General features: G+C 45.2%; 1 protein-coding gene across 4 annotated transcripts in view; it reads left to right on the top strand.

Annotated features, from left to right (window-relative positions):
* Positions 1 to 12,279, top strand: part of LOC100358819 (NACHT, LRR and PYD domains-containing protein 12) — a 74,434-nt gene extending 62,155 nt beyond the window's left edge. For 2 of the 4 annotated variants that reach the window (XM_017349976.3, XM_051827233.2), the window contains exons 6-13: positions 1,272 to 1,442; positions 1,558 to 1,728; positions 3,671 to 3,850; positions 4,465 to 4,635; positions 4,738 to 4,908; positions 5,550 to 5,720; positions 5,838 to 6,008; positions 11,619 to 12,279. In XM_017349976.3, coding sequence (XP_017205465.2) covers positions 1,272 to 1,442; positions 1,558 to 1,728; positions 3,671 to 3,850; positions 4,465 to 4,635; positions 4,738 to 4,908; positions 5,550 to 5,720; positions 5,838 to 6,008; positions 11,619 to 11,700 — 1,288 coding nt within the window. In that variant the 3' untranslated portion in view covers positions 11,701 to 12,279. The remainder of the gene's footprint in view (positions 1 to 1,271; positions 1,443 to 1,557; positions 1,729 to 3,670; positions 3,851 to 4,464; positions 4,636 to 4,737; positions 4,909 to 5,549; positions 5,721 to 5,837; positions 6,009 to 11,618) is intronic. The other 2 variants (XM_070067445.1, XM_070067446.1) reach the window with 2 other exon arrangements.
* Positions 12,280 to 13,673: the final 1,394 nt, after the last annotated feature.

Below are 13,673 nucleotides of genomic sequence, written 5' to 3'. Positions count from 1 at the left end.
TTCTGACTTTCAAATAAATAAATCTTTCAAAAAGTTTATTATTTGTTTTTCTTCACTGTAAAAAGTGTTTATAGTAAGTATGTATTATGTTTTTCCAAATTAACAAAAGCCTTTTCCCCCAGTAACATCTGATAATTGTAATTAATTGTTAAGTACCTGGAAAATATATGTCGTCCTATTATCTCACCCTTCCTCCAACCTGGGAAGTAACCACTTTTGATAGTTTATATATGCCCTGCCAATCTTTAAAAATAGACCACAGCAAATAATTTGCCATTTCTCAAATGAAGTGTTTTCTCTCTCTGCCTCTTGGCCTTTGCACAGGCTGCTTCTCAGCCCCTCCATCTCTCTCCATCCACATTCTCCCCATCTACTTAACTCCTATTCAGATTCTGATCCCTTTTCTTGGCTGTGCTTAAGCGTTTTTCCCCAAGTGTGTGTGTGTGTATGTAATATGTAAATATATTGTTATATATTGCAATATATTTTATATATTACTATATGTAATATGTAATTATATTGTAATATATATTTTTATATATTTATATATTTTGGCTCTCTAAACCATACTTCAAACTAGCCTGAATTATGCAACCTTTCTTTGTCACTATAATACCTTGTTCATATCTCTTGCAGTACTTTTCACATTTTATTGTAATTCATGATTTTCTAACCATTTTTTTTTTCATATTAATTTGGCATCCCTCCAAGGCATAGTCTGTGTCTTAATTTTCTCCATGTGTCCAGCATCTAGCACAGTGGTAACCACTTAATAAATTAACTGCTGAATGAATTACATTATATCACTAAGGTACAAACAAATACCTTTAAGGAGAACCCTTTTTTCTCTTTTTAAATATTTATTTATTTTTTGGAAAGAGTGACAGGGCGCACACACGCATGCACACACACACACACACATACACACACAGAGGGGGCAGAGAGAGATCTTCCATCCACTGGTTTACTCTTCAAATACCTGCAACAGCTGGGGCATGACCAGGCTGAAGGCAGGACCTCCAGAACACCATGGTGGCCTTCCATGTGGGCGGCAGGAACCTAAGTACTTGGGCCATCATCCACTGCCATCCTAGGCACATGAGCAGGGATCTGGGTCAGAAGCAGAGTAGTTGAGAATGAAACTGGTGCTCCAGTATTGGATGCCAGCATCGCAGGTGGCAGCTTAATTAACTCTCTGAACCACAGTACCCACCCTCCCTGCTGGGAACCCTATTCTCTTTCTTTGCTGAAATGTCTTTTTCTCCACACAGACTCATTTTCTGTCACCTCACAGCTTCTTGTGGTAGAGACCTGTCCTCGGTATTTGAAACCAACCAGTATCTGACAGATTTGGAATTTGTCAAAAACACCCTGGAAGATTCAGGATTGAAGCTTCTGTGTGAAGGATTAAAACGGCCAAACTGTATACTACAGAAATTGAGGTAACCGATTGCAGGCTAATTTGTTGTTTATATTCATAACTTTTCTTTTATCAATTTCCGCTTCTTTTGGGAGAGCATAAATAAGGTAATGAAGCCATTTTTCTGTCCTCTGAAGGTTGTACCGGTGCCTTATCTCTCCGGCTTCTTGTGGCGCTCTTGCAGCTGTTCTTAGCACCAATCAGTGGCTCACTGAGCTGGAATTTAGTGAAACAAAACTGGAAGCTTCAGCTTTGAAATTGCTCTGTGAAGGTTTAAAAGATCCAAATTGCAAATTACAGAAACTCAAGTAAGTTGTGAATGTTAGTTTCAGTTCTGCAAGAATGTTTTTAAAATACGCACCTCAAGATGGATGTTGTATGAGCAAAATGCATTTCAAGGAATCACGGAAAGGAAGAATAAAAATGGCAGGCCCTAGAATTGTTCCTAGGTAATAAGCTTAGGAGGAAAAGTTTCCTTTTAAGTGGCAATGTCATCAACCACAGTAATAACTCACATTTACTGAGCAATTACTTTGTACTAACCATTGCATTAAATGTTTTAGATACATGATTTCCTGTAATCTGCACAGCAGCTCTGAGAGGTCCAGATTATGATGTCCATTTTTTTTAAAGATTTATTTATTTACTTGAAAGAGTTACACAGAGAGATGAGAGGCAGAGAGAGAGGTCTTCCATCCACTGTTCACTCCCTAGTTGGGCGCAACAGCTGGAGCTGTGCCTATCTGAAGCCAGGAGCCAGGAGCTTTCTTCCAGGTCTCCCACGTGGGCGCAAGGCCCAAGAACTTCGGCCATCTTGTACTGCTTTCCCAGGCCATAGCAGAGAGCTGGATTGGAAGTGGAGCAGCCGGGACTTGAACCGGCACCCATGTGGAATGCCGGCACTTCAGGCAGTGGCATTACCCACTACACCACAGCACTGGCCCCCATGATGTCCATTTTTAGCATATGAGGAAATGGGGGCCCAACGTTATTAGGCTAAAAACCATGATAAAAGCAGAATTCAAAACCTAAGTGTGCCTGAAAGTGCACAGTAATTACCTTAATCAAAAATGTGTTGTCACATATGGATTAGTCAAGGTTCTCCAAAGAACCACAACCAAGCAGTCAATGGGACGTGTATTTATATGCCTGTGTGTGTATTTGTGTCTGAGTGTGTAGATGGATGTATACATGGAGAGGGAGGAAGAGATTTATTTTAAAGAATTGGCTCCCATCATCATTGAGGCTGAGAAGTCCAAAATCTTGCAATTCAAGTGCAAAGGTGATCTAACAGCAGAACCCATCCTTGTTCTGAGGAATCTGTTCTATTTCTTTTAAGACTTTCAACTGATTGGGTCAGGCCCACTCTGTTACAGAGGTAACCTATTTCACTTAAAGTCTGCTGATGAAAACATTGATCTCATTTAAATAGTACCTTCAAATAAACATTTAGAAAAATATCTGGATACCATGACCTACCTAAGTTGACATGTTAAATTAACCATCATTGTATATATATGCGATTTATTTTCAGCCAAAAGCTATTTAGCATTAACACTTTCTAAAATCTGCTTTGAAAACTCACTTCATGTAAAGTGCCTCTATTTAAGATTTCTAAATTGGGTGGGTATAAATATGTCTCCTTATGAATGCTCTTCATAACCGAGTTTATAGCATAGTAAGTCAAGAGAAAAAAATGGAGGACTGACAGGTTGTAGGGTGTAGGAAGAAAAAGTTGGTGGGAAATGATTCGAGGAATTACAGAATTGTAATGGAGAAACAAAAATTGAGAAGACATGGAGGTCAGTAAAAACCACTCTTTGTGCTAAAGAAGGAATATTATTATATGGATGATGATGATGATGATGGACTGAGTTTCTCTAAGGACAAATTAATAAATAATGGACATTTAAATAAGAGGAAAAGACCTTTTGACTGTAAAATGATTGGAGAATCCCCTCCTCCCCGGGATTAGAAAGAAGATGAGAGAGAGAGTACGGATTTCATACAGGGATGTAAAATGAGACTACATCATTTTATGATTTCCTCCCAGCCCTTTGCTTTCCTCGGACAGTCAAGTTCCTATGATGGGGTGCATTGCTTTGCAAGTAGTGTACAAGTCTTTGTCGTGGGGGAGTAAGGGGCTGTGACATGCTCCCAATGGGGAGTCTTGTGTCTTAGGCCTTTACTTTTCTCTGCTTGTGTGGTATCCTGGATAGGAAGTGAGTCTCTCTACATCTTTCCCTCCAGGTTGTGTGCTAGCCTTCTCCCAGAAAGCTCAGAAGCTGTTTGCAAGTATCTTGCCTCTGTTCTCATTTGCAACCCACACCTCACTGAGCTGGACCTGAGTGAAAATCCTCTGGGGGACACAGGGGTGAAGTATCTTTGCGAGGGTCTCAGACATGCCAACTGTAAAGTGGAGAAACTCGAGTAAGTTTCTTAGAACTATCTAGCATCCTGCCAGTCTGTTGAACTTTTCTGGTACCTGCTTGGTGCTTGCCACAAGTTATCTGACTGTTTTCGCTCCTTCAAATAGTCATACAAGGTAGTTTTTCTCATCTCTTGTGTAGATGAAGAAACTCAAGATCAAGGGAAAAGTGACTTGGCCAAAATCACACTGCTCGCAAGTAGTATAGCCAGGATGTTGACCCCAAAATCTGTCTCCAAATCCCATGCTCTTCCCAGTGTACCACAGCTACATGTGTTTACAGGAGTTGCATTGTTTAGATGCTAACTACATAATAAAGCATGCCTGCTATGTATCCAAAACTAGGCTAGATATGGATAGTGACAAGACTGCCCTTAAGGACACCTACATAGGTATCAAATACTGCAGAATCATTTTTGAAAATCCAGGCGAGTCAAGGGAAGAGGGGGTCACTGTGGGCTGGAGACCTCAAGAGGAGGTTCTATGAAAGAGATGGGGCGGGAGCCGGAACTTAAAGCCCAGTTAGGATGTACCAAAGTGTGGAGACTGGCTGAACATTTCCAGGAAGCCCAAATGATGGCGGTGGCTAATACTTCTTTTCTTTTTCTCTGGATAGCTTGAGCACCTGTTCCCTCACAGATGCTAGCTGTGTGGAGCTCTCTTCCTTCTTGCAAGTGAGTCAGACTCTACAAGAACTGTTCGTGTTCGCCAATGTCCTGGGGGACACAGGAGTACGGCGTCTCTGCGAAGGTCTGCTGCATGCGAAGGGCATGATTAAGAACCTTGTGTAAGTGTCTGCTTGTCCTTCTCCCTGGCCTTGGCATTGGAGGGTCATTAGCACTGCTTGCTGCCGGGGCTAACAGCCCCCTTGCTGTTCCTCTCCCTCCAGGCTTTCAGAATGTTCCCTCTCCGCAGCTTGCTGCGAGCCCCTTGCCCAAGTCCTAAGCTCCACGCGAAGTCTCACAAGACTACTGCTAATTAATAACAAAATTGAAGATTTGGGACTGAAATTGCTGTGTGAAGGATTAAAACAGCCTGACTGTCAGTTAAAGGATCTGGCGTGAGTATGGTGGACTCTAGCCACAGGCAGTTTCCTGATGTTTCAGCAGCTCCCCAAATTAAATGAGTCGCTTTTGACCTGGTAATTGAATCTCCAAGGAAGCAATTAATGACAAATTGAATAATTTTGGAGGGGGGAGATAAATCATTCTTGCCCTGCAATCTCTGCCTGGCCCTGGCCTGACAGGATTTGATTTTAAGATTTTGTTTATTTGAAAGGCAGAATTAGATGGAGAGATGGAGGGGGAAGGGAGAGAGATCTTCCATACTCTGGTTCACTCTCCAGGTGGCTGCAATGGCCAGAGCTGGGCCAGGCCAAAGCCAGGAGCCTGGAACTCCATCTGGGTCTCCCATGTGGGTGGCAGAAGCCCAAGCACTTGAGACATTTCCTGCTGCTTTCCCAGGTGCATTATTAGCAAGGCGCTAGATTGGAAGTGGAGCAGCTGGGATGCAAACCTGCGCTCACATGGAAGCCAGCATTGCAGGCAGTGGCTTAACCTGCTGCACCACAACACTGCTCCCCTCCTTTTAACATGACACTCTGCTTTTCTCATTTGTTTTTCTAATGGACAAACACAATTCCTAAAGTGACTCTAGGGTAGATGAAATGATGCCAGGCTTGTCTCCCTTACTTTCTGGCAGATTGTGGACCTGTCATCTGACGGGGGCGTGTTGTCAGGATCTGTGTAATGCACTGTACACCAATGAACACCTGAGAGACCTTGACCTTAGTGACAATGCCTTAGGGGATGAAGGCATGCAGGTACTTTGTGAAGGGCTGAAACACCCTTACTGCAAGCTCCAGACCTTGTGGTAAGTGCACAGGAATGCGTTCTGTTGGGCTGTTGCTCCAGGCTGCATATGGAAGAGACGGTCCTTGGGGAACTGGGGTAAAGTTACTTTGCTTCTTGAATCTTCTGTCCCTCATAGGTTAGCAGAATGTCATCTCACAGATGCATGCTGTGGAGCGCTTGCTTCTGTCCTTAGCAGAAATGAGAACCTAACATTGCTGGACTTAAGTGGAAATCACCTCAGAGATTTTGGAGTGCAGATGCTGTGTGATGCACTGATTCATCCAGTATGTAAACTTCAGACATTCTAGTAAGTCACTGTGGTGGGGGAAGTGGCAGGGAGGGGGTGGGGATAAGCACGCCAGGTTTGGTCATAGGCCATTGCCGAGAAGGAAGAGGAGAAAAACTGAGGGCAGGCCAAGCCTATGCAAAATAAAAAAGTAAGTGAAACTACCAGTAGATCTAACCTTCTCGGACAAGGGAGCAGGGAGAGGCAGAGTGCAGATGACTCTGTACCTCACTGCTAAAGGACGTGGCGTAGTATAGGAAAAAGCATAGCATCTAGATTTTACTAGACCTGGCTCCCGCACCAGACCTAGCATCTACTCGCTATGTGAGCACTCTTGCTTAAGTTCTCTGAACCTCAGTATCCTTGCCTAGAAACACGGAGAAAATGCCAGTACCTGACTACCTGGGATTAACGGGAATTGAATTGAAACAGCAGTCTTGCATGTCCCTAGTGCAGCCCTTGACATTTAGGAGGCAGTCTATAAATACCACACTCTTTCCATTTCAGCTTCTAAAACCTGCTGGAGGACTCGATGCATACATTGTAAGAGTCTTCAAAACAGAAGGAGTGAAGCGGAAATAGGACAGTTAGAGAAGATGGAGCTCTTGACCCTTTCTGGTCAGTGTCTGTCTGCCAGCTCAGCAGGTTGGCATGACACCATGACACACAAGGTCATTCTTTTTTTTTTTTTTAACAGGCAGAGTTAGAGAGAGAGACAGAGAGAAAGGTCTTTCTTTTCCATTGGTTCACCCCCCCCAAATGGCCACTGCAGCCGGCGCACTGCGCTGATCCAAAACCAGGAGCCAGGTGCTTCCCTCTGGTCTCCCATGCGGGTGCAGGGCCCAAGCACTTGGGCCATCCTCCACTGCACTCCCGGGCTACAGCAGAGAGCTGGACTGGAAGAGGAGCGATGGGGGCAGAATCCGGCTCCCCGACCAGGACTAGAACCCTGGGGGCCGGTGCCGCAGGTGGAGGATTAGCCTAGTGAGCCGCGGCGCCAGCCAAGGTCATTCTTAATTAGGATAAAACTGTGCTCTGTTGGGAGGCAACCAGTAGCCAAATGACCATTCACTCCTGGCATTCAGAACTGGAAAACATAATGGAAGATAAATGCCAGTGTGAAAATTCCACATCCCAAAGCCAATTTGATGGATTGAAGCTTAATTGAAAATGGCAAAAAAATTTTATTAGAGGGAGAGAGAGGGAGGAAGCACGTGTACATGTGTGCATGCTCCCATCTGCTGATTCACTCTCCAAATGCTCACAACAGCTATGGCTGGGCTGGAGCTAAAGCTGGGGGCAAGAACTCTATCCAGGTCTCCCACGTGGGTAGCAAGGACCCACTTTCTGGAGCCATTACTGCTGTCTTCCTGTGTTTGCATTAGCAGGAAGCTGGAGCCAGGAACTGGAGTGAATCCATGCACTTCAGTGTAGGGTGCAGGTGTCTAAACTGTGAGGCTAGACATTCCCCCCAAGACCTGAGTCTATGTCAGAAGCTGGTTCTCTAATGGCAAAGTGAACATGTGTTCTTTTCAGAGGCTCACGAATGTAGTGACTAGTGCCCAAGCAGGGGGAATTATTCGCATGTTAAGCCTCAGGAGTTTAGAGACCTTTGTGTCGTCTTTCGTAGAAAGATGTGTATGGAGCCTTTACTGTCAACAGCTTGGAATAAACACCTCAGTCAACCTTAATGTTTCTTTAAACACAGATCAAGTTAACATGGCAGCACTCCACAGTGCATGCTATAGTACAGGTCCTAAATAACAGCAAGGAGCAATTCTTTTGTTGGTAGTGGCATGCCATTTTTTCCTTTTTAATTTTAAATGGCTACACCATTACCTATTTCTCTACTGCTTTTTTTTAAAACCAGTATGCTTCCATTGTGTTTTCAAGCCAACCTTTAAACCCTTACAACCTACGCTAACAGTGTGCAATAATAGCTCTGCATACAAAATACAGGACACACAGATACACCCACACACAGCATAGCCACAATTTGTTGACGTCAGATACATTTTGAATGTAGAAGAATTTGAATCAGTAGAAGTATACACATACCGGAGCTGGTGCCTTGGCGCACTAGGTTAATCCTCCGCCTGTGGTGCCAGCATCCCATATGGGCACTAGTTCTAGTCCCGGTTGCTGCTCTTCCAGTCCAGCTCTCTGCTGTGGCCCGGGAGTGCAGTGGAGGATGGCCCAAGTGCTTGGGCCCTGCACCCCATGGGAGACCAGGAGGAAGCACCTGGCTCCTGGCTTCGGATCAGTGCAGCTCCGGCATGGTGGCCATTTGGGAAGTGAACCAATGGAGGGAAGACCTTTCTCTCTGTCTTTCCCCCTCACTGTCTGTAACTCTACCTGTCAAATAAATAAATAAAATCTTTTAAAAAAGGAAGTATACACATACCAAGTATGGTGAGAGGAAGATACAGATAATTTCATGTGGTAAGCTGGAGAGGAGCAAACCCTGCAGAGCCTTTTAGAAGGTGGTAGGGCTCTTCTCTGACAACTGGAAAGCTTGGAGGAAGGTTAATTTCTTTTTTTTTATTATGTATGTATTTATATTTGTATTTGAAAGGCATTGTTAGTTAGAGGGAAAGACAGATCTTCCATCTGCTGGTTCACTCCCCAAATGGCCTCAATGGCCAGTGCTGGACCAGGCTGATGGCAGGAGCCTGGAACTGCATCTGGGTCTTCTACATGAGTGGCAGGGACCCAGGCACCTGGGCCATCTTCCACTGCTTTTCCAGGCCATTAGCAGGGAGCTGGATCAGAAGCCCGGACATGATCACTTGGGATGCTGATATCATCAACAGCAGCTCAATGCACTGTACCACAACACTGGCCCCAGGAAGGTTAATTCCTAAGAGTTCACTGTATTTTCACTTGTAAACTTCTCGAGGCATTACTTTGCATGTGTAAGTGCCTATGGAAACCAGTTAGTAATTTGGAGCATCCAGAGGCAAGTCTAGGAGACAATTGATGATATGTTGGGTAAAAGCTAGGTGTCTAGATATTCAGAAGGTCAATGAAGAGGTTGTGGCCTCAAAGTAACAAAGATCATCTTCGTTCATTCCTCAAGCGCTTGCCAGATACATCTTTTGTGCCAGACAAATGTTCCAGGTGCTTAGAAAATAATAATGAGTAAAATATGAGACAAGATATGTGCTCTTAGGGGCCAGTGGATCTTAGTGGTGGAGACAGACACATAAATCAGTACAATGGGATAATCATGAGATATTAAGGGTGCTTTGGCAGGATACAGCTAATCCTACCCAACAGAGTCAGGAAAATTTTCTTGGAGGAAGAGCCACCTAAATTGAATATTAGGACTAGCTAGGGAAGATGGGAGCAAGGATGGAGAAGATTAAGTTCAGGCTTAGGAGATAACATGAACAAAGATACCCAGATAGTTGGGGCTGGTGTTGTGGCGTAGCAGGTTAAGCTGACACCTGCTATGCTGGCATCCCAAATAGGAGCCAATTTGTATTCCAGCTGCTCCACTTCCAATCCAGCTTCCTGCTAATGGCCTAGGGAAAGAGGTGGAAGATAGCCCAAGTGCTTGGGCACGTGGGAGACCCAGAAGAAGCTCCTGGCTCCTGGGTTCAGCCTTGTCCGGTCGTGGTCATTACAGCCATCTAAGGAGTGAACCAGCAGATGGAAGATCTCTCCCTCTCCCTCTCCCTCTCCCTCACTTCCCTCTTTCTCATCTCTCTCATCTCTCTCATCTCTCCCATCTCTCCCATCTCTCCTCCTCCCTCTCTTCCTTCTCCTTCTCCTTCCTTCTCTGTAACTCTGAATTTCAAATCAATAAATAAATATTTAGATCAAAATGATACCCAGGCAATTGACAGCATAGTTTCTGTCACTCTATAGGGATGGGGTGGGGAATCTTCAGGAAGTTTTGTTGCTGGAGCATAAAACACAAAGCAGAGCATGTCAACAAAGGGGACTGAGGAGACTGAACTTTGTATACCACATGTAGTAAGTTAGACCTGTTGGCTGAATTCTGAGTAAAAATTGAGTCGTCCATGACTTACTATAGCATGCTTTAGTGGGAGAATATTTTGAGGCTCCTTCTCAGCCCACTTTTCTTTCCAAAGCTTGGTGGAGAATCAGTCTACTGCTGATGCTGTTTTTGACTGCTTACATAGTGTTGATCTTGAGAACTAATCCTGCATAGTCCAACAGAAGCTTGGTGACTGGACAGTGATGCGCTGGCTAGTCTGGGATCCCTTCCAGCCCTGCTGTGGTATTATACTGGGCTCCAGAGTTACAAATATCTTCATCCACACTGAAAGTGACAGCCATTGTTCTATAAAATACCATATGTATCGAGGTGGCTGAGTCTAGATGAGTTTCTTTAATCAACCACAGATTGGTGTGTGTGTGTGTGTGTGTGTGTGTGTGTCTGAACTTCGAAGTGTCTAGGAGACCCTCCAAGAAGATTTTCTAGTATATAGGAAGTTCGATATAGGAGTGTGCTTTAGGAAGTTATCATCTCTGTAGATGTGGGGTAGCTGAAGCCATGACAGTGGATAAGGTCCTCTAGGACGAGTGATAAAAAGAAAATCTCTGATAAATATCTCTGAAGAATAAGCCCTAGGCAATACCAACTTTTTAAAGATTTTATTTATTTGAGAGGTAGAGTTACAGAGAGAGGGAGAGACAGAGAGAGAGGTCTTCCATCCACTGGTTCTCTCCCCAGATGGCTGCAATGGCTGGAGAGGGGCCGATCTGAAGCCAGGAGCCGGCAGCTTCTTCCAGGTCTCCCACGCAGGTGCAGGGGCCCAGGGACTTGGGTCATCTTCCACTGCTTTCCCGGGCTACAGCAGAGAGCTGGATTGGAAGTAGAGCAGCTGGGGCTCAAACTGGCACTCATATGGGATGCCTGCACAGTGGCAGCTGCTTTACCCACTATACCACAACACCAGCCTCAGTACCAAGTTTTAAGAAGTGGATATGGAAAGGAAAACCCACGGAGAGAACAAGGAGAGAATGATATCCAGGAAGTTCAGGGAAAGTTGACTTTCAAGTAAGAAATGCTCAACAGCGCAATACCATCAAATGAGTACTGAAAATTTAGCAATAAGGAGGCCATAGGTGACCTGGTGAAGTGCTGTTTTTTAGGTATGGTAGGGCCTCAAACCATACTTCCATGACTGGAAGAGATGTAAGGGAGATAAGTGAAGAAAGAGAACAGAGGTCAGCTTTACAAGAAGTTTGTGGAAAGGGGAAGGGATGTGGGGACACAGTTGCAGGGAGTTGTAGGACTGGAGGCAGTAAGGATTTTTTTTTTTTTTTTGCTTTGGGCATATCTGCCAGCTGAGAGACAGGAAGCCAAAGGGAGGGATGCAGCTACAGGAATAGAAAACAAATAGACTGAAGAAGCAGAGCCTTGGACGAGGCAGGGAGGAACAGGAGTAAAGAGTCCAAGAGGAAGGTGAGCACTTTGTCTTTTGAGATCCCAGGGCAGGAGCTGAGGCTGGCCGAGGAGGTAAATAGCTGAGTGGATGTGAAGTAATTGAGCAGTGCCATGGAGCAAGTGTGAAAGGGACGCTCATCCTTAAGCATCACGAAGCTTCTGCTGGCATTGATGGCTTGACTTCATGCAAGACTTTCCTGTCTCCACAGCATCGACACAGATCATTTACACGACGATACATTTAGGAAGATGGAAGCCTTAAAACGCAGCAAGCCTGGAATCACCTGGTAGTCGCCAAGGAGAACGCACCCATTGGCTGCATATCGAGCTCCTCCATTTCCGACCATCTCTAGCAGCTGTGCAGTATTATTTCTCCCAACCTGTCAGCCGTGGCTGAGGATGCTAGTTTAAAACAAGCAGCAGTGATTGCTGCTACTCACACAGAACCATCCTCTAGCTCGGGTGTAAGAGAAAGAAGCACCTCCATTCCCATGTCTTCAGCAATAGTGCTTTACATTCATGTATTGTGTTGCGAATGTTTACTATGGTTTCCCAGTCATTCTTCAGGGTGGGAAGATGAGGCTCAGAGAGGTTGCGATTAGCTCTAGGGCGCACAGCTCATTAGTGAGAGGGGATATGTGCACAGAGGGTGTATGTGCATGGATGTAAGCGTCCAGAAAATGATGGAAGGACACAAATAAGAAACTGCTAATGACGATGACCTCTGAAGGAGGAATTTGGCAAGCAGGGTAGTGGGAAGAAGAGGAAAGGAACTTTTCTTTTCATCTATAGCTTTCTGTTGTACTTGATGTTTTTATCATGTGCATGTATTACTTTTATAATTAATAAATTTGTTGTTAAAAATAAAAATCATGCTGAAGGCTTTTACTTTAGAATGTAATGATTTAGAGGAAAATACAGGGCAGTAATTTTTGTAAAATATTTATTTATTTATTTATTTGAAAGACAGTGTTACAGAGAAAGACAGAGAGAGAGAGGTCTTCCACCTGCTGGTTCACTCCCCAAATGGCTGCAATGACTGGGGCTGGGCCAAGCCAAAGCCAGGAGCCAGGAACGTCTTCCTAGTCTCCCACGTGGGTGGCAGAGGCCCAAGCACTTGGACCATCTTCCACTGCTTTCCCGGGTGCATTAGTAGGGAGCTGGATGGCTCACTCCCCAATTGGCCACAACAGCCAGAGCTGCACCAATCCGAAGCCAGGAGCCAGGAGCTTCTTCCGGGTCTCCCACGTGGGTGCAGGGGCCCAAGGACTTGGGCTATCCTCTACTGCTTTCCCAGGGCATAGCAGAGAGCTGGATCGGAAGTGGAGCAGCCAGGACTGGAACCAGCGTCCATATGGGATGCTGGCGCTTCAGGCCAGGGCATTAACCCACTATGCCACAGCACCGGCCCCAGGCCTTGCCTGCCCCAGTTGTATCGTCAACCTTTCCCTCTCTAGACCAGCCTTTCTCTCTCTCTCTCATTCACACACATACACACATACACACAGACACCCTGTTAGGTATAAATATGTTCAGCTATCACTCAGCTTAAAAAAATTTTTTCAAACAAGTGTTTAATAAATTTTTCAGTAATTATTAAATTTATTTTGAGTTAGACTTGCACTGTACAGTAGCTTATATAGGGGAGGGGAGTGAGAAAAGACGGGGAGAGGAAGGGATGGATGCTGCAGTGAAAGGGGCCAGCGTTGGGGCTGGCGCTGTGGCATTGCAGGTAAAGGCTCTCCCGGCAGTGCCAGCATCCATATGGGTGCTGGTTCAAGTCTTAGCTGCTCCACTTCTGATCCAGCTCCCTGCTAATGCACCTGGGAAAGCAGCAGAAGATGGCCCAAGTCTTTGGGACCCTGTACCCGCATTGGAGACCTGGAAGACGCTCCTGGCTCCTGGCTTTGACCTGGCCTAGCCCATGCTGGGATGGCCATTTGGGAAGTGAACCAGGAGATGAAAGATATTCTCTTTCTCTCCCTCTCTCCCTCCGTTTCTCCCTCCCTCTGGCTTGCCTCTGTAACTCTGACTTTCAAATAAATAAATAAATCTTTTAAAAAGCAAGAGGTGTGCCTTGTGGCATAGTGGGTAAGGCCTCCACCTGCGATGCCCACATCCCAGTTCGTATGTAGGCTGCTCCATTTCTGATCCAGTTCCTTGATGGTGGCCTGGGGAAAGAGGCAGAAGATGTCCCAAGTGTTTGGGCCCCTGCCACCCACATAGCTCCTGGCTTGCCCTGGACATTGTGGCCATGTAGGAAG

Source organism: Oryctolagus cuniculus, chromosome X (genome assembly GCF_964237555.1).
Source record: "Oryctolagus cuniculus chromosome X, mOryCun1.1, whole genome shotgun sequence".
Taxonomy (NCBI): domain Eukaryota; kingdom Metazoa; phylum Chordata; class Mammalia; order Lagomorpha; family Leporidae; genus Oryctolagus; species Oryctolagus cuniculus.
The sequence above is the reverse complement of the archived record's forward strand: the minus strand, read 5'-3'. Positions and strand labels throughout refer to the sequence as shown.